This window comes from Saccostrea echinata, unplaced genomic scaffold, assembly GCF_033153115.1.
Source record: "Saccostrea echinata isolate AGI-Se365-2 ecotype Australia unplaced genomic scaffold, CSIRO_AGI_Sech_v1 ptg000002l, whole genome shotgun sequence".
NCBI classification, from domain to species: Eukaryota; Metazoa; Mollusca; class Bivalvia; order Ostreida; family Ostreidae; genus Saccostrea; species Saccostrea echinata.
Window position 1 is genome coordinate 9,938,443 of NW_026889751.1, and position 26,029 is coordinate 9,964,471.

Sequence of the window (26,029 nt, forward strand, 5' to 3'; positions counted from 1 at the left end):
AAAAATTTGTTGTGTAATAAAGGGATAAACCTGTGCAAAGAGCATGTGCTGCAAAAAAAAAAGATTTGGATAAGACTGCTGCAGTCATCTGCAATCCAAAGTTCAAGTAATTTTTTTTCTTCAAATATCCGTGTAAGCCAAGAGATGAGTCTGAGAAAGCAAACTTGATCTGACTATGTAACAACATTCCTAATTCTATTAATGATGTATTTTCATGACAGGTGTATGACAAGACACTTTAAACTAGAAAGCAAAAAATGACAAAGAAAAGTTACTACGTGATTTAATCCAGTTTCTGATTATAAACACATCTTAGGAATTAGCATTGGGCCCCTTTCTGCGACCAAATGTAGAAACAACAACTCCAAATCTTCTGTTGTACTGCATGCGTCTCTTGGCTCGTCCTGTCTTCTGTTTCTTCTTCTCTTGTTTTTCAACCTGTTATTTAAATACAACACAATGACAAAACTAGTGCTAATTGTAACGGGAACCGTTACAGATGTTCCCCAAACGGCTCCCCAATCCCTTATGATGCCCCATTCCCTACAAGCTTCAATGAATTAGACAATACTTTTGTAATATAAATGGATACTTTATTTTTAAGGGTATTTCATTGGAAAACTACTCCGATATAGCCATATAGGTATTAGCCAATCAAATTTCAGCGCATGTGCTTGCACATGTTTTCTACATTTTTCACATTAATTTTCTTATAGTGTCTCACAATACATACATTTGTGTTAAATATTAAAGAATTTCATTGAAAAATAAGAGAGATGTAACCCTTTAAGTATTAGCCAATCAGAAATCAGCGTACGCGCATGCATGGCCTTGCATTCAATTTTGATAGTATCATATTGTAGGAGCTCTATGTGCCTATCCATGTCGTAAATTTCATCCTGTTTTGTTGAAAACCAAGGGAGTTATAGACATTTAAAGTTTCAACCAATCAGATTGCAGCACACCTGCATGCGCGTGTTTTCAAGAAATTTCCTATATAACATGTTGTAGCACCTTCTGATATATACTTATATTCTAAATTTCAAAGTATTTTGTGAAAAAACAAGGAAATTATTGAGATTTTTGTATCAGCCAATCAGAGAAGAGCGCACGTGCATTCGCGTGAGTTCACGCTAATTTGACCACGTTATCTTATCTAGACTACTAATATATCTTTATATCTTGAGTTTCAAAGCAATTCATCAAGAAATACAAAAGTTACGGCTTCATCAAGTATATCAGTCATTTCACTCATTGCACGCGCGCGCACGTGCATGCATGTGCGCGCAAAATGACCTTCGTTCCGAACACCTACACAACATGCCTATTAACCCTAAAAAGGTTTCATGTCAATCGGATGAGTGGTTCTATGAGAACACTCCCGGACAAAAAAGTACCGGAGAAGAAAGTAGAAAAAAAGAATAATAATAATAATAAGAAACAGAGTAAAAACAATATGTTCCCAAACTTCGTTTGGGGAACATAATAACTCATCAACCTCACAAACAAGAGGCAGCTGAAGGGCCTTAATTGTTCACCTGATTATGATACAAGGCTGTAAAGTATCCACCGAAGTAAAAAAAATAAAACAAAATAATCTGATAGATGAACAGAAGCTATTTTGCCCAAAACAAGAGGAGGATCAGGGATCAACAAAATAATGAGTACACAGTAACGAATCTTAAAGTACATCTATTTACTTGCCTGTGCTTGCCCTCATTTGTCACTACCATCATGCAGACTAAACGATAGTGCTGAGCACTATTAGTAAACCCATCTCTTTCCCTAATTTACAAAGATAAGATATTTTTGTCTCATTTTGTTTACCTATTATTTACGAGTTTACCTGACCATTGCAAACTAAGAAAGTACTTTCTCTTATTCTCTTATTCAAGTCTCTTATTCAATTGACCTTTCAATTACATTATTTACAATGATTAATTATCATAGATGAATAGCAAAGGGAATAACTTCTTTAAGTAAAATACAAAGCCCTGCCCAGCACCAGAACACTTGACATGGGTCCAGAATTTCAAAAATCTTGTAAAAATACCCTTGCTTATTACAATTATGTACTCTGTTTGCCTCCTAGATGCCCTGGAGCACAGAAAAAAAAGATTTTTCAAAGAAATAATCCATTTTCAACCCTTGGTAACAGGACTGGAACAGGGAGCAATAGGTCACCTAAATGACTCAGGTGCCATAACAAAATAAGCATACATTACATACATAACCATCTAATAATATCAAAAGCCTGAAAGGCTTCAATGGCGTCGAACAAGAAAAACAAATTTCAAAAGATCTGAAGACAGCAATAGGTCAAGCGAGTGACTCAGGTGACGTAATAATAATAATAATAATAAATAGTTTTAAACAAAATGTCACAATTACAGTCTGGGGCCTTATGTCATGGTCCGAATGGAGCAGGGTTCGAATGACCAGACACCGTCGAACATGTTCATGCTAAATATCAAATTAATTTCTTTAATTTCGGTCAATTGATGAACTTTGAAGGATTTCAAGAATTTTTATATTATTCTTTCTAATTGCCAATGTCAAATGGTTGTTTTAGTTATTGCATCTAAACTACAACCATGACTCTGCTCTGTTACGAGTACGATCGAGTTACGATAGGGCATATGGCATTATGGAGGAAATGGAGAAATACAGTAATACTGGTCAACATCATGATCGGTTTTTAGGATACAGTTGGTTAGAAGATTGTAAATAGAAATTCAATCTTTTCAGTCTTGTAGTATTGTTTGTAATTATTTTCCCGCCTGTTGGGTTGTTTGTGTTACACGGTTTACAGGTTATCATTCCAAAAATGTTAGTATTCATGTCATTCGACGCACTCTTTCTGTAGAAATTCATCTGCAACAACCATCATGTTTTTCTTGTGTGAAAATAAAGCATAATATCGTTGTTTTGTGAAAGAATTAATAGTAGATACAATTGATGCAATTTTATTTTCAAACTATTATTCATTGTGAGCGTTTTCAAAGAAATTGGTTTTTAGCTATTGGTATTTTCTTTCGCGGATGCATCCACTGACACATTTGGTCGCGTACATCCGGTGGCGATTTCACCTGGCTGATCGCTAGATGACGTTCAAGCTCCAAGAGCTTGACGCCATAATAAGTAAAATCTGAACGATAATTTATCTAAATATGCATAATTTTACACTGGCATATTGAATCATAAGAGACTTACCTTGGGGGTCTGTCCCTTGACTTTTCCGGCACGGGCTAGAGAACCATGGACTTTACCTATGAAGGAGAATTGGTAAAATTACTGGTTATGAAATAGGTTGTGATCTCTCATTAAATTGTAAAGACATTTTTTTTTATCCAAAAAACAAATAAGGACTTTTTTATGTCTGTTTTGTTCTTTTTGATCCAACAATTATTTTATGAATATACTTAATACAGATATAGATTGAAATTTCTTTTACTCTGTAAATAATCTTCAATTAGGAATTTACATCGTTGTAAAAATAGTTTAAAATGTAATCTACACAACATTGATACAGGCAGATCTTTTTATTCACTAAGAATGACACATCAGGCATGCATAAAAAAGTGGCCTTTGGAACATGGGAATAAAGGAATGGAATGATGCAGGAACCATCAATAGAATCAGAATGCATAACAAACCACAATATCCTACCTCTCTCTCAAAAGATATTTTAACAAGTAGTACTTTTGCTTTCTTTGGTATTTTAGATAGAGAACTGTGAAAGTATTTTTGAAATGTCCTGTAAATTACATTCCCCTCATGGAATTCTAACAGTCCTGGTTTGTTGTACCTAAATTTTCTTTTGCTTGTTATTAAAGCTATTTTAATGAAGTCTCATCACTCTGTGCAGCATACACTCAAAAAGGCTTCCTTAACGAAAACTTACCTCCCAACATTCTGACCTCAATATCCAGAGTGGACAGGTCATTAAGCTTAGACAGAAGGTACTCATCCTGCAGTGGTTTACCAGCATACAGGATAATCTGTTCCTCAACTGGAAATCCCTCACGTTCACTGATCAGACTCTGTAAAAAAAAACAGCAGTGATTTAAGTAAAGCTAATTTTATGATTCAACTTTTAAATGCATTATAAATTCATAAATGGATTCTGTTGTGTGTTCTTAATCAATTCAATCTTGCAAGTTCTATCTTTCAATCCTGACAAAATTTGGAATCCGTATGGTAGTCTAATAATTTTTCATGCTTCGGTCACCCAAATGCTTTAGGTGGAATGGAAAAAAATAAATATTACCTCTCCTACAACACAGTACAACAAAGGATCCTAAGTAGGCAACGAGGTAAACTTTATAGCAAATTATAGTACAGTGGGTAAGGAAATGACTAGATAGTGTATGAAATAATTTTATCCTACAGACCTGGTTTAACAATTCATTTTGTCTGTTTGCCATGAAGCAAAATATACAAAGGCAGGTAATTCTAATCTACATCTAAACAGGAACAATATGGAGATTTCCGAATGTCAACATTGAGAATACATTTGAAGCAAGAAAGATGGGATCTTTTGTTTTCTTTATATGGATGGTTTTTGTTGGTAGAAGGCACACACAAGCTTAAAGGGTTTGTTATTATTAATTTGAAATTTTCAGTGCAATTCCTCTTTATTGTCCAAATCTATTGAATCATGCCTGCTCCATTTCGCTACATTGCACTACATGTGACATACTTTATCTGACTAGGAAAACAATATCAATATGATGCCAGGGACTTATAGTTTTAAATATGGTATGCAAAGCAAGTGCAAGAGAGATAATCTCAGAATACAAGGAGTTCTGCAATGTTATATCCCTTTTCCATCCTACTAGGACACATTGTCAAGGAGCCTTTTCAAAGAAGTTATATATATGTATCAGAGAAGTTATATGGAACTGGCGAGGGAGAAAAATGCCACAGACCAGATCAGGATTCAAACCTGGACCCCATGAATTACTAGTCAAATGCTCTACCAACTGAGCTAGCAATCCAACCTGCCTTACCAGCATATTCCTCCCTCTTTAAAGGTCTTCACCCCTGAAGACACCAACACAGACTCTTCCCTGAGAGGTTTTTTAAATGGCACCAATTTTTTCTGGCAAGGGAGAAAACTACGAGAGACCAGACCACAAACCCAGGTTATTATGGGTTCGATTCCTGGATCAGCCACTCATTTTCTCCTTTTCTGTTACATAATTTGGTGGTACTGACCACCCCTGGGCTTGCAAGTGAAAGTTCTACCATGGGCAAGGTTTGGGCCTTGGAGTACAAAGACAATTTAAGGAGGGAGAAATGCAATGGTTTGGGTTGTGGATGACAGCTTGGGTAGCTAAGTGGTTACAGCAACTGATTAGTGATGAAGTTCTGGGTTCGATTCTTGGTCCGGCCATACACTTTCTCCTTTCCTGTTACATATAAATGGGTCAATTGGTATGACCATATAACATAAATTCGTTGGCTACCATGATGTACTTATTTAAAACCTGTCTCATATGAACAGAAGTTCGCCTGACACTACCTTACTCAGTCAGGTCTGGCACAATCTCTTGATTTAGCTATATAGCTTGAAAAAGCTATATAGATTTATTAAGCTATTCAGAATAGCTTGATTTAGCTATTTTATCACACTTTTTTCTTAAATGTGTTATTTTCTCAGCATGCACAAAAAGTCGCACCTTGGTGCAGTGATAATATTCAACCTTGAACTCTTCTGAAAATAATGCATGTAAAAATCACTCATCAAATTACGTCTCCTTAAGAGACTTTGTACTCAAAGTTGTAAAAGTTTTGGGGCTATATAAAGCAATTGATACAGTTACTTCTTCATTGAAATTATAAAAGACTATGGTCAACAAGATAATTGATTGGTAATAATTCAGTACAATGAGAAGCAATCATACTTATCCATGCTTCAACGCACACAAGATGGTGTATAGTTACTCAAACAATGGAAATTCATCTTTTGCTTAAAAGTATTCAAATGCTGCAATGTTAGAACTATCTTTGATTTCAGTTGTTGTTTTGATAGCCCATAGTACATATATGAATAGTCAAATACTTGCGACTTTTTGTCCATTTCTTACAAAACACATTTTTCTGAAAAACTGCACATAAATAGCTTTATCAAGCTATTTTGAATAGCTTAATAAAGCTATATAGCTTTTTCAAGCTATTTAGCTAAATCAAGAGATTGTGCTGGACCTGTCAATAGTTACCTTAATATCAGAAACAGTTTCGCTTCCTGCTAGCTGCAGAGCATGAGTCTCGCTACCCCGTACAAACAACTGCATTGTTTCTGAAATAACACAAAATACATAATTACTTGAATTATCCACAGCTTAGCTATCACTTGGATCAATTAAACAGAAAGTGAGAAGTTCATTACTTTGTTAATCAAGTATTTTAATTCCGCGAGTTTACTGATCCGTCATTGATGAAATATAAAAATGAAATATATGGGCTATAAGACAGTAATTTATTGACAAGATAAATGTTGCACAATATATGGTAAAATTAGCATTTATCTTTCCACTCTTACACGTGTTTTGTGCAATCACAAATGGCAGTCTAAAAAGGAAGTTCAAGAGCGCATGCGTACAAGCGGTTCCTAATCAACTCGTACCTGAGCAACTCGTACACACAGGCCTGAGGGCCAAAAGCTCACCTTTGAAATCACTTTGGTCCTACTGTGCAGAAAAAGAACATTTTGAAAAGAATTTCCTCTCTTTATATATCAAAAATAAAATGTTGACCCGATATTGTGGAATTATCCCATAATTTAAACAAGCTTATATCTTCACTTCCTCAGTATATAAATATCCTAATAATAACTTGACAAAAAAGTTTTCAAAAATAACTAAATTCCCTATTTATTCTCATGTATAATATGTATTTCTTTTGTGGTACCATACTATGTCCATAGCACAGGAATTTATTTCGGTAATAAATTTTTAACCCATAGTATAATAATAACTGTGTTGTTATTATTATACTATTTATGGGTAAAAAAAATATTACTGAAACAAGTGCCTGCATGTGGCCCAAAGGACAGGATTTGGAAAAAAAAAAAGAAAACTTATCTTCACTACCTGATTATGCTTTCATATTAATCATTGCCCTTTTGTTCTAAAAAAAAATATTTTTAGAGATTTCTTTCTAAACTTTGATATCTTTTTGTGCCCCCCCCCCCCCCCAAGATTTGAGCAAACTTGAACCTGCACTAACTAAGGATGCTGCTTGCATATCATATCATTAATCATGACCCGGCCTGCTGCTCTTGAGAAGAAGGGTTTAACACATTTTTTCACAATTATCTATGTAAAACTTTGATATCTTGAGGCCCCCCCCCCCCTTTCCACAGGCACTTGTTTCGGTAATAAATTCTTTAACCCATAGTATAATTATACTCCGGGTAAAAAAAAATATTACCAAAACAAGTGCCTGTGCCCCCCCCCCCCTCCCCCGGGTTCATGATTTAAACAAATTTGAATCGGCACTTTCTGAGGATGCTTGCATATAATATCATTACACATGCATGGCTCTTCTGTTCTTGTCCTGAGAAGATTATCTAAGATTTTTTCCTTTACATTCTTATGTGAAAGTTTATTCCCTACTGTGGCCCAACCTAAACCCCCGGGCCATGATTTGAACAAATTTGAATCAGCACAATCAGGCCTGTAGGAAGAATTTTCAGTTGGGGGGGGGGGGGGCACAGCCATACATTTTTCAGTTGACAGTTGAGGGGACACTAACAAAAATTTCCTGACAAACAAAAAAAAAAAAAGAAGAAAAAAAAGGAGGTCATCAGACGTTTTTATTGAGGGGGCACAAACTTATATCTATATATAGGCAAAATTATTGGGGGGGGGGGGGGGCGGTTCCTATGGACATGACTATACCTGATGATTCTTGTATATTAATATCAATAACAATTTCCCTTTTGTTCTTTAGAAGAACATTTTTAAAGATATTTTCCTATAAATATCTATGTAAAACATTGATCCCTTAATTGTGACCCACAGTACCCTATCCATGGAGGCCAAGGTTTGAACAAATTTGAATCTATACTACCTGATGATGCCTGCATATTAGTATTACTTTTCATAGCTCTTCTGTTTTTTTTTAAAGAAATTTAAAAAAAAAATTCTGCTCTATTCCTGTGTTAAACTTTGATCCCCTATTTTGGCCCCAACCCACCCCAGGAGCCATGAAATGAAGAAGTTACAATCTACACTGTATAAACAAGCATTTACAAAAATTTGCATTTTCTAACCCAGTTGTTATTGAGAAGAAAAATTTAAAACGATGACAATTTTTTTGGTATTTCTTAAATACCTCCCCTTGAAAGAGGGCATAACCTTTTCATTTAATATTAATTAATAGTTTACAGAGAAATCAAACAACGAAATGACAGACCCCGGACAAAATGTGTTCAGAAAAGTTGAGTTGCGCTATCAGTTCAGGTGAGCCAAAAACTTTCATATTATATGTATTGATGCATGTTGCAATTAAAATAATACATGGATTGGATACAGCCAAATGCTCTTCTGTTCATGCATCACCAAAATTCTAAGTTTAGAATTTAATTCAAAAATTTTGACTTTTGGTGTTTTTGGCAATACACTGAAATTTATTGATCCCCCCCCCCCCCCCCCCCCAAATATAAAGCAATTTTATTACATTTTTCATGGTATATTACCTAATATGTGTTTCGACACTTTAATTTGAAATTGAAGTGAAAGATGAAATTTAAAACGAATCACACTCTCATTTGTAATGTGTGTTAGTTTTGTCTTGCAGAAAGTTTCTGTGAATGAATCACCCATTCCATTTCACTTTTCCATTGCAAAAGCTCTTCTGGTCTATTAGTATAGAACTAAAAGCTGTTTACAGATTCTGTAAACAAATACATGTACCAATGATGTCCATAAACAAACATGGATGGATGAGACTTCATAGCCCTTCTGGTCTATGATCAGTAATGCTATTAAAATATAGGCTTCTAAAACAGGACACATCAGGCTATTTTTAATTCTCCCTCATCCAAGGATACACTGCATCACTGAAAATATGAGTTAAAACATACAGTGGAACCTTGTTAATCCAAACCCTTCATCTTTTGGACAAAATTTGTAACAATTTATAGGTTATATATGTAAATACCAAGTATGTTTAAGAAATTCAGACGTTTCACTCATCCAGACAATTTGCTTTGGAATACAAGCATCTGCATTCACGAGGTGCAATTGTACAGAACAAAGAACCAGAAGAGCTCACTACAAGTTTCTGATAAAGAACACTTTTTAAAGTAACTTTAGAGAGTGTCCCCCCCCCCCCCAGAAACTGATAGCGAGCACTTCTGTTTCTTTAAGTTGCCTTTTCTTACAGAAAATACACATAAATCATGAAAAAATTGTATTCTTTTCATGTACAAAAACAAAATACACTGATTTGTAATGTTAAACTTTTATTGACAAGTGTCATTTGATCGCAGTAAAACAAAAATGTATCCTTTTTGATCCAGTGCTCAGCACATGAACAAATCGCAAATGAGGAGAGGATGGCAAAAACTAACCTCAGAACCAGCGAGGGCATATGTAGCATTTAATCATTTATACCAAAAATTCTTCTTTTACAACTGACAAGCAAAATTTTACACATACCAAAGCAATCTAACAGGCATAACTTCTTACAATTAATATTTTAACTTTACAAAGTTTTCAATAGAAACAATGAAGTAAATTTCCCAATAATATGTAGTATGTGACCTTGTTATAAAGTGAGTACCTGAAGACAATGCCCAAATCATACGGATTGCAGTTTGTTATATTTTTCAAAAATATACTGGTAGATATTTTACCCTGTTGCCTTTCTACAAACCTGTACATGTAGATAAAGAGAATTGGCAATCTAATTAATACTACTGCCGTTTAAAAAAAAAAAAAAGACCATCAATGAAATCTTAGTATTGAAATTATTAAAAGGGAGGAAAGTCTGAGCCCAGCTGATATAGTACACATGAAACAAAAACAAAAAAAAGAACATTTAAAAATACAACCTGACATTATCAAACTGGTGGAAGATCAACACCATTTGCTAAAAAAGAGCAACCTTTAATTTATAACTGATTATTAAATGATGAACATTTTTTAAAATACTACATTAATTTTCTTCCAATATACAATCCATCTTTCCTATTAAATACAGAATAGCACAGTATAATTTTTATTTTACTACAGTTCAAGCTGGAATTGAGAAAAATAAATTTGAGATGATTGTGGGATGTAAAATAAAAATTTTTCTACAAACACATGAACATGTACATTGTACATGTATTCAATGTATTAATGTACATTGTACTTGTATTCAATGTATTATCAGGATTCTTAATTAAGAAAATTGAAGACTTCTGTCATTGCTTGGATTGAACATGCTAGTTAAACAGAGACCACAAGAGAAATGTACAAATATCCAACAAACCTGCTGGAATAAATATCATTTACACAAAACAATGCACAATCATAAAAGCCAGGATGTGATGACATCAGGGAGTAACCCATCATTCATGTACACCTATCAAAATCTATTTCTCAATTTATAATACTATGAAAATTGACTATGAAAAGCATAGCTTTCAGTTCTGTAAACATCATACCACATCATTCATACATGCTCAAAATGGAGATGCATACAAACACACTCTAAAAGTAAACAAGCTGATCAACAACTACACAAAATGTGACAAAAATGAAGAAAAGATGTTCTTCTTCTATCCTTCATCCTCTTCTTTTGGTCAACGATGTGGTCCACACTAGAGAAAAACACAACTGCTTTGATCAGGCAATGTTGTGTTGGTTTTTGTTTTACTTTCCATTTCTGATGGATAAATAGTCCGGGACCTTGAATTGCCGGCGTATATAAAACAAGATGTATGCCTTACATTTAGCCACAGTTTCTGGTTCACAAGGAGTCACTGTACTGTCATTAAAATGGAACCACTGACCTGGAACACAAAACATTAAGGGTCACATACAGTAAAATTTGTCTGCAGCAAACACATTAGGAAAGAAAATTCCTTTACATCAAGTGACATCCTGTTTATAGTAGTACAAAATGATGAAATGTTAAAATACAGTCAAACCTCATTATCTCTCAAACTCAATGGGACCGAGAAGAAACTTCGAAATATCCAAGGATTCAAGATTTGAGATATCGAGGGTAAAATACATAAAGAAGAAGTGATTGGGACTTACAAATCACTTCGACATATCCATGGTATTCAAGATATCAGAGTTCAAGATACCAAAGTTTCACTTTAAGAGATTTTGGATATAATGAAGCCATTTTAAATTTCCTTCCATAATTTTATCATGCACTGTCAACTAATAACTGTTGCAATAAAATTTAAAAAAAACAGACACACATTTACATATTTGTAAATGTACATTGTAATTTGGGACAAAGTGCAATTTCTTAAGACTGTGGAACTATAATTTCTTGTCAAAAATTGTCTCATTTAAATTATGTTTACATTTACTTCTGGATATCTCTTTCAATCATTACCTTCATGCCTGGCATATGATGTATAGTGACCTGATCCTGCTCTGTAAATTCAAACAAATAGAAATTAAGAAATACTCACTATGTAAATTAACTCAATTTATTAACATGAAACAAATACATATATACATATATGTATATTTAAGATTTACAATGGTGGGAGATATAAATCTTATTTGAAATAAGATGTCTTTGCTAAACACCAATGCTCTGAGAGTGACCTTTTCTAATGATAAACAGACCCTGATTATGCATTTTTTTTCTGCCAGTGACCTTGAACATGTCAAATGACATTGAGTCAAGGTTCTAACACAGCCTCAGCTCGAAAAAGTCCAAGAATCAGCATCCAATGTTTTTCACCACAAGATAGGAACTGACAGGAATTAAAGATTCTTGTAAAAGTGACCTTGTTCTTGCAAAAATTATGTTGGTTCAATGTCATGACACACCTTCTGGTCAAATATAATCTTTGTTTGAAGTACATGTATCAAGGTCCAAAATTTTTTCCATTAGAACCTTTTCCCCTGGGTCATCCTCAGATCATTACAGACCAATTCTAGGATGTGAGAACTTAATTTGGCCTAATTCACTGTCGGGTCTTATTGTAGTTATGAACTGGACATAAATAATATATATGAGAGAGGTTAAGCATTTGACCGTGTGCATCTACATGTACATGTAAACCTAGAAGTGTTTTTACAAGTACACGTAACTAACATCAAGTTCTGTTTAACAATCTGTACGTGTAGCGGTACGTGTAAAACTTCATTTTGACAAGTCACTTTACAATCCATTTGTATCAAATAATTCTATGGCTTTGATTAAAAAAGATACAGAGATGTACGTAATAAACTCTCAACATCACAACAAACACTGCCTGAAAAATAAATATTCTATAATTTGGGTTTAAGAAGCTACACGTTCTTTCCTACGTGTACATATGAATCTACACATTGTGTACAACTTGTAGAATTACGCGCTATGCAAAACTGATGACGAAAATCGCAGTAAATTAGGGGATTTCCCTAGCTACACGTACATGTAGAGGTACACGGTCATCTGCTTAACCTCTCTATTATTTTGAAAATGACCTGACCTTGGGTCAAGTCATAACATGCTTATGTCATAAGTAATATATGTGTGAAGTATGAACTTCCAATGTTTCTCCATTAGAATATTGTGGTTAAGACACAATTTTTTTTTTTTTTACACTTTTTTCTGCAAGACACCTTGAACTAGACCTTGAGTCAAGATCTTTACACACCCTCATATCATAAACAACTTTTGCCAGAAGTATGAACTTCAAATTTTCCTCGTATGTTTGTTCATTTGAAAGCTACGGACCAGACACGAATGTATATTTTGCCAGTGACCTTGAACTTGTCCAACTTGTTGTTGTTGCTGAACTTGTTGTTGTTGTTGAACTTGTCCAACTTGTTGTTGTTGTTGAACTTGTCTGACTATAGTCAGAATAGGTGACTGCTAAATATTAAAGCTCTCATATACATCTATAATTTTGCCAGAAAAATTGTCTAACTTGTAATTTTGTATGGTTCAAAATTTATTAGGAAGGTTAAAGTTTACAAATGACAGATCATCCAACTTAAGTTTCCTACCTTCATGAATAAGCATGTGGAATTTGACATGGTAAGATACATTTCTATGTCTTTATAGGTACACTTTAGAAGTGTCTCAATTTTTCCATGCAATTTAAAGACATGTTTTTGCCAAAAATATACTAAATATTGCATTTTTTAGATCTCTGATTTTAACAGACAGTAAAGGTTTGCTATAAAATTTCTAGAATAAAGGACTACATGTATAAACAACCTGTCTGTGACCTTGACACTTACCCTGACCCATGATGAACTACAACAGCTGCAAGGTCATACTCATTACTTCCTCCACAACTACCCCGAGTCTCATGCTATGAAATAAACAAAACAATTAATCCCAATCCCTAATTTTATGTTTCTAAATAATTTTTCATGTATAGACAATGTACTTTAAAGAATTCACACACCATGTTATCAAGAATATACTTGTGCATGTTCAAGCCTTCCAAAGGAAATTCTACAAATGTCTCCAATTTCACCCTGAAGAAAGACTGCCATCGAAAACGTTTTATATGTAAACAGAGAACCTGCAACAAATAAAGGAAACCTTGTAGAAAAAAAATGCATTTACTAAATTATGTAGATAAACTTTTTTTTCATTTTTTATGAAATTTCATTGGTTATTTTTATTCAAAACTGACATATGATTCACTCTAATCACAATTTTATATATCACAATAATTAACTCTGGTTGAAACTAACAAGCCGCTTGATTGGCTGAAAAATTAGTTTAAATTTTATAATATGTGTTGGCTTAAAAAATTAGTTTACATTGTATAATCTGTGTTGCCTACGTCACAAAATGCTTTAAAATTATATCAATCCATTTTTATTTTTGTACAACTTGAAGTCATTTTTAAGGGGAAATTCTTTTATTTTTTACATTACCTCCTAGAAAATTGAACTATAAGGAATAAATTTAATATCTATCTAAGTTATACTTGTATTACCTGGGATGGAACAATTTATGTTTTTTATAAACCACTTCATGGTTTATAAGGTTAACTTCTTCACTGTTTATAAGCTTTAACTGCCCCAACCAAGTTTATACAGTATAACTTGGGTAATTATTAAATTTATTTGTTAAACACATTTAAGCATTATTGTAAAAAATAACAGTTTATTGAATGAAGTTCATGATAAGAGAAAGTGAAACAAAAATATCAAAACTATAAGTGTGAACACTGGTCTTACATTTGGCAATCTCCTGATCCAGAATTTTTTGGTGGAGCGCTGTTTTTTCTTACAGTTGCTACACATATAGAGTTCAGATTCTTCAAGTTCCTCGAGGTCAGTAAAACTTTGTAAACAATCTGAAAGTATGTTACATATTATTGCAATGCCAATACTAAATCATCATATATAATGCATGAAGAAGGTAAGAACTAAATCTGTTAAACTCTTGTTTAGTGTGAGGTATCACCTGAGAGGGTACACCTTGGCTGCTCTCCATCCTTGGCTTTGACGGTTCTGTGACAAAACTGTTGTGGTATATCAAGAGATAAATCTGGTCAAATTAAAAAGAAAATAAGTATATAAATATACATGTATTAATCATAAATATTGACATCTTTAAGTTTATAAAAACAATGGATATTTAGCATGGTGTATGTGTAAAGTTTTGGACTTGACCAAAGTGCAAACCCTGTAATTATATACAAGTGCTCAATATTACCGTATTTGGCTGAATATAATACGCACTTTTTTCCCAAAATAATTTTCTGTGAGAAAGGGGTGCGTATTTTACACCACAATGGGATTTTGATAGGTTTTTCTTTCATGTGAAACACGGCTATCATACGCACATACCGTAGTATTACCTAGAGACTTATGCAATTTCTTGCTGTTTTTCGCCGTATTTAAAACTTCAGAAAGTTATTGTTGGAATGTAGGCTTGTTAAAAATGTTATATTTATAACCTTTTGATAGTTAAATTAAATTTAAAAGCAAGTTAAAATTAATTTGAGCTGCATGTTCATCGTTTCCGTGTAGGCCGCCATTAACGATGTTATTTATAGATGTTCACACATTCCTTTGCCACGTGCTTCCGTAATCATAGTACACATGTACCTAATCAGTCAGACACCGGTCAAAAAAGTAATAAGTCATTTTTTAATGAAATACAATAAAATAAAATTTATTTTAGGTTTTAAATAACTCAGTGAAAATTCATTTCAACATAAACACCCCTCTATACGTCCCAAAGAATAGAAGCCAATGTTGTTAACACGTGCGCTTGTCACTTGATAATTACCCCTCAACACCCCTCCAGGCAATTAAATTGTTTACAAACTCCAAAGCATTGTTTTTACAGTTAGAGCACTGATTATTTACTGCCCTTATTAATGGCTTTGATTATTTTCTTTGTTAAAAATCGGGGGTTGGTTTATGATCTTTCGTATGTGATTACGACACATTAAACAGTTATGAAAATAAGATATCCACGAAGATTACCTCGATGTATGAAGACATATATCCCACCTTTGTACATCATTTTTCACAGCTTTGGAGGTGTGTTGATAATTTTGCACGCTTGTTAAATTTGATTTTATTTTTATAACATCAGCTAATTATTTAATTAATTAATTTCAAGTTCAAAAGAGGAAAATCGTAGTCTATGAATACTTTGACGTTGCAATATCGCTTGCCCTGTTAAATTTACATATTTTTCAACATGATTACCTTAAACTAAAAATGAATATGACAACTGTTAAACTTGTAACAATATCTCGTGCTTTGTTGAAATAAAATTATTTCTACAAAGAATAGTTAGAATACGGCGACGTATAGTTTCAATATCACCGTATGCTAAAAAAATTAATAATAAACCCTGTTAATACTTTAATGCAACATTATCTCGTGCTTTGTTAAAATAAATAATTTCTCCAGATTGCCGCGATATGGAAAGTCAAGATTAAGAAATAAAAACGCATTTGAATAAAATATCGTGTTCTGTAAATTTTCGGCACTTTATCTCCGCGCCGATTTTCATAGCAAATTACCGCGACTTTCAAAAGTTCAGAACACCGCTTGGTCAAATTTTCTGCTGCGTATAATACAACCGAACTGCGTTTTTTCCCCAGTTTCAGGCTCAAAAAGGGGGGTGCATATTTTACACCAATGCGTATTATATTCGGCCAAATACAGTACTTAGGGAGTATACTAATACACTGAAAAAAATATTTACATTGATACTGAAAATCTCACACACCTAGAAAAGGATCATGTTTTTTAGACTCCACCCCACATTCAAGACACTTGACTTCATTTTGGAGGAGGCCTCCAAAAATAGCCGTGACTATGGTGCTCTTGCCCTTGGGTCCAATAAATGGGCTGTCACTGTTGGGGTAGGGCAGGAGAGTCAGCAGTTCTGTGTGGAGACGGTCAAGGAGGTATCGCATGAATTCATGGGCATCTTGCTGTTGGTATCCCCTATAATAAAGAAATTCCTTCCTCAAATACAATGTCACTGTCATCATCAAATTTGTAGATGATTTCTTTTTTTTTTTTTTTTTTTTTTTTACAGATGAACCCACTAAAGAGCAACTTTCTCAAGGGTCAAGAGGTCATGATGGGACATAAGTCAAAGCTTGACACAAAAAATTACTGTAACAGCAGAATGGGTTGTTGATGTAATATTTCTATTTGAATGTTTACTTCAAATGTAGTAATAAATAATAATGCTACAAAGTTTACTGGGAAATATACTTCATTGGTATATGATCAAATCTACTGAGAAGCCCTTGGGGTTTCACAGGATTTAATAATGTGACCAACCAAGTTCATTTCACACTGAGCTTTTCAACATTGTTATTTATTTCTTAATTACCTACTTTGACAAATAAATTAAAGTTATTTGGCCTGTATTCAAATATCCGAAATTGTAAAGGTTAAAGTTCTGACAAGATAGACAAAACTCCTTTCTCAAGATTGTTGAGGCACACAAACATTTTAACTACAGAAAATTGGCCTCTTTGTTACCTATTTTATGTATTCAGAGGCCCTGTTATAATATTATTCTGAAGACCATTTTTGTTGTTTATAAACACATACCTAAACCTGGGAACAACCTTCCAAATAACAGCAAACAAGGATTCTGGAGAAATGGCACCCTTTGAGCCTTGCCATAAAGCACATAGGGTTTTCCTCAGTTCTTCAACCAATAAGCTACAACACAATATATGGTGTAATTACATATCCATATGTATCACAATACGAAGTTTGAAAAAAAATACATTCTCTAAAACAGTTTTTTAAAAACTGATCTAAATGCAAAAAGGGAAATGTGAGGTAAGGTCAAATAAAAATTCCTGCTAAGAATTGTTTTACTCATTTAAAACGCTCTCAACTATATTTTATCATAATATGAAGTTTGGAAGTTTGAAGAAAATGTCTTTAGCAGTACCTTAGAAACTGAGCTACACAAAAATGGGAAAAAGTGACATCAATGTTTATTGGAATGTCAAGGCCAGAAAATTTTGATAAACTCCAATTACTCACATTAATTTGTGTCAAGGAATGAAGTTTCTTGAAAATTTTCTCTGAAACTGAGCTAAACACAAAGTGGGTGGGGGTACAGACAGACAGCAGGACCAAGGAATGGAAGATGGACATGACAAATCACTATACAGCCATGTCCATGGTGGGGCATAAAAAGGTGCATTTCAAAGGGTATCTTTAATATCCTTACATATCCTCCTCTGTTGTTTTTGAATTTCTTGTCTGGACTTTCTTGACTTTTGTTGCCTTTTCTTCTAAGGATGGCAATTGCTTGATATAGCCACAAAACTGTTGAATGTTGCTAAAAATAAATAAATTCTCTGTAAAATTGAAATTTATAAAGTTTTTGTCTCAAATTCTCGGCAAAAAGCAGAATTCTCTTTCAAAACATACTACAGCAAACATAAATCACCTAAGAGACTGTAATACTGCATTCATAAAACATGTGTTTCCCAGATTCCGTAATCCTGATGACCTTGGCTTCCTTAGCTGAACATCCTGTACAAAAGATGTATAAAGATTTCATTATTTTCGTACCTAAAAATAGATGAATGTAGATGCATTGCATCAGTCAAGAAATATGGAATTGTCTGCATTCACAACTTTGCGAATTGTACATACCGTAAGTTTTGGAAGATAGGACGATACTTTTTTTCTCAGAACCGCTGGGGTCGTCCTATTTAACGAATCGACCTATCTAAGGCCCAAGTTTACGAAAAGTGCCCCAAAATCAGTAAAATTTATGTCAATTTTAAAGCAAATCTGTGCCATTTTAGTATTTTTTAAAATTACTTTACCGAGAAAAAAATAAACAATAAAGAATTAAATATTTATTCCATTGATTTCTTACAAAATAAGTTCCATTAAGTATCCGTCGATGTACAAAAAAACTTATTATATCATCAATAATGTCTCAAAGTATATTTACAACATGCTGTGTCCATCTTGTGAAGTTGGAAGTCGCAATCGTTTACTAAAAATAAAACCGCAACCGTATCAAAGTTTAAAATACGGAGGAGTTTTCACAATCGCAATTGAATTTTTTTTTTTACCATTTATTTGTAACGATTAATTGAAATAGTATACCTAAATATTTTTTCATTGTCTTGTGATATTTATTTAAATGTAAAATGTGTGAAATAAACTGTTGCCGGTAAATTCCTAAAATTATTTACCAAATATACCGCTAGTCATAACTATTTTGTTTTATATTCCAAGGGGTACACCGAATTATACAAAGATTGGCTTCTAATAGAATTTTAACTGTCTGTCAGATAGAGGGATATACACTGTGTACACAAAGGTGTTAACACCTGTTGGTTTAAACACCTGCGGGGCATGATTAACGGATCCACGTGCCGTTACAGGGCATCATTGAACAAACAAACCTGTGAAATTCCTGACTCTCAAATTAATTTTTTTACAACAATATCTCAAGCAAAATTATAGCATGTTAATTAATATGATTAATTTCAATTGCTCACTGTTACATGTAATAGTCATTTGCGTGTTTTAGCAAATCCCTGGACAAGAAATATAAAAATGGCGGTCATCGCACTTAATATTGTACCCCGGTAAATAATGTCGGAATAAAAGAATGTGTCCACGATGTTCTAAAATGGAACTGATTATTGTCTGATTTCGGGTATTTCCCTAATTATAGCTGTTGTATACTACCGTATTTATGTGTTTAACGACGGAGTCAAACAACGACGGCGTTGAACAGGCAAGTTGGAGAAAATGCGTTATATCACAATTCAAGGAAGTTTTAACTATGCTTGTGTAAAACACTATTAAAATGCTGTGCTCATACAAATACCAGTTTATTTTCTTCATATATTAATATCAGGGGTTAAGTTAAAGACCTTTACATGTTCTGATACGTAGTTTCTACGTAAGAATCTCTAGAAAGTCGATAAACAAAGCCTCGTCCTATCTTCCAAATCGTCCTATCTAAGGATTTTTTAAAAATTACGGCTGAAAATGAGCCTTGCGACCTATATACCCCATCGACATATACCCCAAAACTTACGATAAATCTATATTTTTAACTAACTACCCATGGTCAACAATGTTCATTTCATTCACACTAAGTTCATTTTGCCAAATGAATACATGTATGTTATATACTCTCATCCCTCTTTTGGGTTCCAAACTACCGTAGCTTAATTAAAGACATCAAATATATTAATGCTTGCATACATGTTTCAATTTTACAAATTAAAACATTATTGTTTTTTTCAAATAAATTTATAACTTTCAATGTAAATTTCTGAATCCCTATTCCAGTTCCACCCCCGCCCCCTTCTCCTGACTTTAACAATATCGAACCTCCACTATGTAGGTTGGTTTGTATATTAATTTACTATTATAAAGCTGTGCTGTTCTACAAAGAACTTAGAAGGTAAACATTGTTTTAAGAAATTTCCTAGAAATTCCTAATACAGCTTCTTTGCCTATCCTGGGCCAAGGAGATACTTAACAAGAATCTGCACAGCATCCATTATTTTATACATACAATACATGGTGATGCTTGTATTAATCTATTTATAGTCTTGATGTTCTGTAAAGGATGATTATTCTAAAGACTTCCTAAACATTTACGTTCTTATGTAATATGTAAACCCCTACTGTAGGAAATGACTCAATAAACTTGAATTTGCACAACATGGATATGCTTGCATGCAACTTTGACTTGTTACTTCATTCTATAGAACACATATTTCAAAGCATCTGACAGAAGTGACTAAACCTTTGGAATATTGTTTCTATGCATGTACTTTTTTCTCACCTTTTTCATCTTCTTTGTTGACCTTTCATTTTCCTGAGAATCAGTTGAACATCTTCTTCTTGGCTTTTGTCTCATACATGCCTGCGCACTGTAAAATAAATATAACAATATAAACATCAAATCACTGAATGCATTTTTGAGAAGTGCCACTGCAAACTGCAATGACAACAATACACACACATGCATTACTGCAAGTCTATACTTAGAAAGTTTGCCCAATTTTTCATATTTTAAAAGCTACCACAGGATATAAATATAATATCTAATAGAGCATTGCGGTTGCAAACACAACACATGTACCAGAGTTGTTTAAATTTGCCTGTAGAAAATTACATTCTTTCATGTTATAGTGGTTATAAGTTTTACTTCTATTTTAAATTCATGTCCAAAAAAAAAAACAAAACAAAACAAAACAACAACAAAAAACAAAACAACAACAAAAAATACATATACTTTGCATATTTTGTGCAACATTTTCTCATTTTTAAACCAGGCACTTTGTGAATCATAAAGCCAAAATTGTTTATTTCCTTTGGACACAATGTTTTACTCAACATCCCATACTATTTATAACTGTTCATATAGTCCAATAAAAAAGTCATTTATGATTTAATTTTTTTCACTTAGAACTTTTTTAAGTTTTACACCTGCATATTTTACTTCACAAATATTGATAATGATTATTAAAATATAAGTGGTCATTTTCCACAATATCATCTGTGTATGTTCAAAATTGATAATATTATAAATCAGAATGGCTTGACAAATTTTCAGATTCGTTTGCATTGTTCCTAAAAACAGAAGTTTGATGATGATGGCAAGTACAGTCCGACTAAAACCCATTAGCATTATTCACTTACAACTGGTTACCAAAGTTATATAGAGTGTCCTTAAATAGTTGTGGGATTTCACTGTGTATACCTGGTGATGGACTGCAGCTGTTTGCGGAGCTTCTCAAGGTGGCCTGGAGTGGTATCGTTGATAACGAACTCATCACACTTATAACTGCAAAAATATATTAACTTCACTTTAAAAACAAACAACCCAAAAAAATACATATATTTACTTCATTAAAAAAAAAAAGAACTATGGGTAAAACGAACGTCACTTTTAAACACTAATGATGTGTATATTGTGTATCTAATTCTTTCAGTTCATGCATTTTCATCATGTTCATATTATTTAACTTCCTCCCAGTTCCATAAGAAGAACATCAACCCTAGAAAACTGTCATTAATTACCAAAAGACAGCCAAGTTGTCGCAATCCATACACACTGCATGGTTTGTTGACTCTTCATGGTGGAGCTTGGCATGTCCATTTACATATCTGTGGTTAGACGGCAAAGAGTTAGAAAGAATGACGAAACAAAATTACACAACAAATGCTTTGAAAATCCCCATCTTACATAATAGTTCTAAATTTCCACTACAACTGCACTCATCATTCAAAATGAAAAATACCTTAATGTACCAAAAACATTGTTAAAATTTACTCTATTCATACATATAAATATGCATGTTAATTGTTAGTTTCCAATACTCTATATAAATATTTGCACAATTCTTTTTAAATACTACCCATTATAATCTATAGAGCTAAATGAAATTTATTGATTCACACAAGATATTACCATTTTGTCACTGTAGATTATAATGAACATGATATAATAAAGAATTTTACAAGTCAAAGAAACCTACACAATGGATACATAGAACTGTCACAGTGACAAAAAAAGGGGGGGGTCCACATAAAAAATTCTTACCTCCCACAGTGGATACGTCCACACTTCACACAAATCCATGGGCTCTGTTCTGTTTTACAAACTGGAAAAAAAATTCAAGGATTGAAATGGAGTTATAATAAATGCCACAGCATTTTACACATATTCATTCAGTGTGTTGATTAGACCAAGCCTTGCTTTGTTACTCATGGTATTCAATTTCCCAATGACAAAGACCATCTCATGCAGGTGCAGAGACAGTTCAGCGTTCAAAATAACTACACTGGGCTGAAGTTAACCACATCCACTGTCAGTCAAGACTGGTCAAATAGTTCACCAGCAGGTCTGACCAGAAATGCAGTCGAGTGATTTCTTGTTATTATAATGAAAAGCTAGCTTTAACAGTGGTTCAATATTTACTAAGAAATTTTGAGTTATTTTCACTGACTCATTCACACTCACTAAATTCTGCCATTGGTCCTCTTTATTAAAATAAATAATATGTTTTCATTCAAACACCGGAGTGAGTGTACCTCATAAATTTTAGCAATCTGCTAATGTATAAGAGTTGATCAGATTTCACAACACTTTAACACTAACAAGTCAAAGGAATTATGCAAGCTTTAAGGCTTTAAGACAGGAAAATTAGCATAGTTACTGTATGTTATATGATAATCCAAATATTACAAATAATACACAATTTAGTTTTGGTGAAATAATTACTGATTTAGTTGCAGAGATTATAATATACATGCAAGTTTCATTAAAAAGGATATGTATTGACCTGTTAAATCTATGGCATAATATATTTAAGTCTAATATTACATAATATATCAAATCTTGTTTTCGGTGGAGAAAATAATCAATGCAAAGTACTGTGATTAAATACCATGGGAACTATGAGAATTAATTAGATTTATATTCACTGAAATATAAAACTCTGGAATACTGAGATGTCTAAAAGGGACAATGTATAATTTAATTAAACACTGTAAAGTATACATTAAAATAATTCCACGTCCATAACAGGCATAACCTTCCTGCATGCTAATAAAAATTATTAAAAGGGGGGGGGGTCTTTTCATATTGAAAAATGACTGTTATGGGTGCACATAGGGACATGGACCCTTTCAAAACTACTCAGAATATTATCATATATAGCAATACCAATTTACTACGTCATGCCCAACTATCATCAGAAGTATGGTGTCACTGTGGATCTAAATTCCACTTTTGACATTATACATATGCTGCATGCATCGAAATTGAGTGTTTAGAGATCAATTTCTATACAAAGAACCATTTCAGGAGCTTTGTTACTACGTTCCCAGTCAATTACTAAATTCACAGCCAGAAAATTTCCTCGCCCGTAGTAGTAAAAGATTCCCCCAAAATACTGAAGCTTGAACCTGCATTCAATATTCATTCATAACTTGTCATTAAAAATTATTCTTTCCAAATCCAACATAAAACTGTGACTTAAAGGCCTACTTTGTGCAAAAAAATTTCTTTTGAATTAGTGTACTTGAATTTAGTTTATTATTATACCGGCTTCTTCAGTATTTTTCATAAACTCTTTCTTTTGTTAGTTCCTATCAAAGGTTATAGAGAGTTATCGACCTTACTTTTGATAGACACACTTCAATACCTCTAGATTGATGTTTTTTAATAACACATAGAAAATACATCTATTCATTTAAGTTGCATGGAATACTCACCACCACAAAGAAATCGTGAAGGTAGATTCTCACTCTTTATATTCGGTGTCGTTATGCAGGCATTGTCTTCTAAATGAGGGCACTCCATGAAATACTAAATTCGGATTATAATGCACCTTGTTCGGAGACCATATAAGGTTTTTCTTTAATAAAACTGTAAGATCTGGAAAATTAATGCATTAGGCAAGAGGAAAAATGGCAAAATATTTTGAATTTCGTAGTGCTCAAACACGTAACAGACACTCAAAGAGTGCGAACATAATGCCCATTCAGAATCGTCAAAAATTTTGAGCAAAATGTTTTGAAAATAAATGTCATGTAATGAGAAATAGCTGTAAAAAATGAAAGATTATACACGGGGTCTTCAAATTACTTACACTGTAATTTCAATCGCAAAAACACCAAAAATAGAAATTATTAACAGACCTAAATTATTATGGCGGACTGATATGCGTAATGCGCCGTATTTCCGGGTTTCAGACGGGTCAAGCAGCACGCGGTAAATGTAGTACCCTCTCTCTCTCTCTGATTTTGAATACATTCGACATACATCACACTTATATATATAGTCTAAAATTATGTTTTAGATTTGGAAACATTGGAACCGGATAGTTCAACCCAATGCCATTTTGAATAAAATTCTTTTTGGAGTGCTTTTAAAAATATGGCCAATGACGATTTTAAATTTAAAAATTAGTCGTGTACATTGAAATATAAACAAGAGACCCTTGGGCCACAACTCTCACCTTGGTCCGACTTTTTTCTTCAGATATTTATGTTCCCCTTTTTCCTCATGAAAATTTTTGACCCAATGTGGCCAAAAACTTTACTCAGTTGGTCATGACTTAGTACCGAAATATTGAATCCGCACACCATGGGATGAGGATGCTTAGAATTCAATATCAGTATTCATAAAAAAGTTTAAGATAAAGTCTACGAACAGGGGCATAAAAACACGGACCTATGGAAATTCCAGAGGTGGGATCAGATGCCTTGGAAATGCAAATATTCCCTGTCGACCGGTCACACCCGCTGTGAGCCAAACGTATTGATCAGGTAGACGGAATAATCCGTAGGCAATTTTAGTATAAAAACAAAGGCCAAACGATTGGTTTGCAATATGTAATACAAAATACAACCCAAGGTTGTATTTGCTAACGACCATAGAATTTACAAAATGTTGACTTTAAGCGAGTTGAAATTCCTTTAACTCCAACTTATTTGTCAGTAGCTTGCCTCAGTTTTAAAAATTGATCGTACTATTGATTATCGAATAAGTTTTGGGACGTAAACACCATATGCAGGTGATTATGCATGGATTATTACAACATAAATAAAGAAGGTTAACAATGGAAAAGCTGAAGGCATCTCGTTTGTCATACAATTAGTTGTTAGTTGGACTCTATCGTCTATAGTCAGTAAAACATCCAAACATGAAACAGATGAGGCAGACTCTGTGGTGTATTTTTTATTTGAGTTCACTGGGATATATCATTCGAATCGACATATGAATGGAAATAACTATCGTTAATTAATAAAACGTCGTCTGTATAGCTGAATGTCGAGTTGAAGGCCACAGCAAGTGTTCTCGTCTTATGTAAAGGTTATTGAATAAATTCTGCTTTATAGGAATATAAAAATATGTCGGCTAATAAAGGAACACAAATCAGTGCCCATGGAAATTCCAACAGATCGTTGGAAGACCTGGTCTCCAAAGACACATATATGTTTTCAACATGACCTTAAGTTGCTCTAAAGAAGATACTTGTAAAAGTTTAGACCCCATCCAGCCCCTTTTGAACTCCAAGGTTCCCGATTAGAAAAAAATGAGTCCACATAATTTCGGAATTTTTACAGTTTGCCCCTTTTGTGCTCTTGATTCTTTTAAATTTCTATATATATCTCCGATTCAATATTACAGCCCCATCCTAAACCGTGGTTGCGCACACTTAAAACTGCAATATTTGAGGATGCTTGCATACTAGTATTAATATGTATTGACTAATCATGACCCATTGTTTTGAGAAGATTTTTCCCCATATAGGCATATATTCCCATATCAAACATATTATGGACATACTCTACCTCTGGAGACCATCTGAATCTACCTGTCA

The 26,029-nt window shown here is 33.4% G+C and overlaps 2 protein-coding genes across 3 annotated transcripts; both read right to left on the minus strand.

Annotated features, from left to right (window-relative positions):
* Positions 1–266: 266 nt before the first annotated feature.
* Positions 267–6,612, minus strand: LOC133172219 (ubiquitin-like FUBI-ribosomal protein eS30 fusion protein). Its single transcript, XM_061307070.1, has 5 exons — positions 6,548–6,612; positions 6,225–6,304; positions 3,905–4,043; positions 3,214–3,269; positions 267–438 (listed from the first exon to the last, which is right to left on the minus strand). The coding sequence occupies exons 2-5, from the start codon at positions 6,297–6,299 to the stop codon at positions 313–315; spliced, it is 396 nt and encodes a 131-aa protein (XP_061163054.1). The 5' UTR covers positions 6,300–6,304; positions 6,548–6,612; the 3' UTR covers positions 267–312.
* A 2,846-nt stretch (positions 6,613–9,458) lies between these two features.
* Positions 9,459–24,370, minus strand: LOC133172177 (ubiquitin carboxyl-terminal hydrolase 3-like). Of its 2 annotated transcripts, XM_061307026.1 has the most exons (16): positions 24,293–24,370; positions 23,916–24,078; positions 22,240–22,300; positions 21,717–21,803; positions 21,397–21,480; positions 20,476–20,563; positions 18,097–18,182; positions 17,875–17,985; positions 17,238–17,351; positions 16,396–16,616; positions 14,608–14,691; positions 14,379–14,497; positions 13,592–13,711; positions 13,422–13,495; positions 11,572–11,612; positions 9,459–11,011 (listed from the first exon to the last, which is right to left on the minus strand). In XM_061307026.1, exons 2-16 carry the CDS (start codon positions 24,001–24,003, stop codon positions 10,872–10,874), a joined length of 1,518 nt encoding a protein of 505 aa, XP_061163010.1. In that variant the 5' UTR covers positions 24,004–24,078; positions 24,293–24,370; the 3' UTR covers positions 9,459–10,871. The 2 variants fall into 2 exon arrangements, with proteins under 2 accessions (XP_061163010.1, XP_061163003.1); XM_061307019.1 differs by lacking the exon at positions 24,293–24,370 and having other exon boundaries at positions 23,916–24,206.
* Between the last annotated feature and the right edge of the window lie 1,659 nt (positions 24,371–26,029).

Coding starts and splice junctions, on each gene's coding strand:
- LOC133172219 (XM_061307070.1), bottom strand. CDS start 6,299: ATGCAGTTGTTTGTACGGGGTAGCGAGACTCATGCTCTGCAGCTAGCA. Junction 4,044..6,224: donor AAACTGTTTCTGATATTAAG/GTAACTATTGAC, acceptor TTTTTTTTACAG/AGTCTGATCAGTGAACGTGA. Junction 3,270..3,904: donor TGAGGTCAGAATGTTGGGAG/GTAAGTTTTCGT, acceptor TCTCCTTCATAG/GTAAAGTCCATGGTTCTCTA.
- LOC133172177 (XM_061307026.1), bottom strand. CDS start 24,003: ATGGAGTGCCCTCATTTAGAAGACAATGCCTGCATAACGACACCGAAT. Junction 14,498..14,607: donor GCCAAGGTGTACCCTCTCAG/GTGATACCTCAC, acceptor ACATACTTTCAG/ATTGTTTACAAAGTTTTACT. Junction 13,712..14,378: donor GGATCAGGAGATTGCCAAAT/GTAAGACCAGTG, acceptor TATTTGTTGCAG/GTTCTCTGTTTACATATAAA.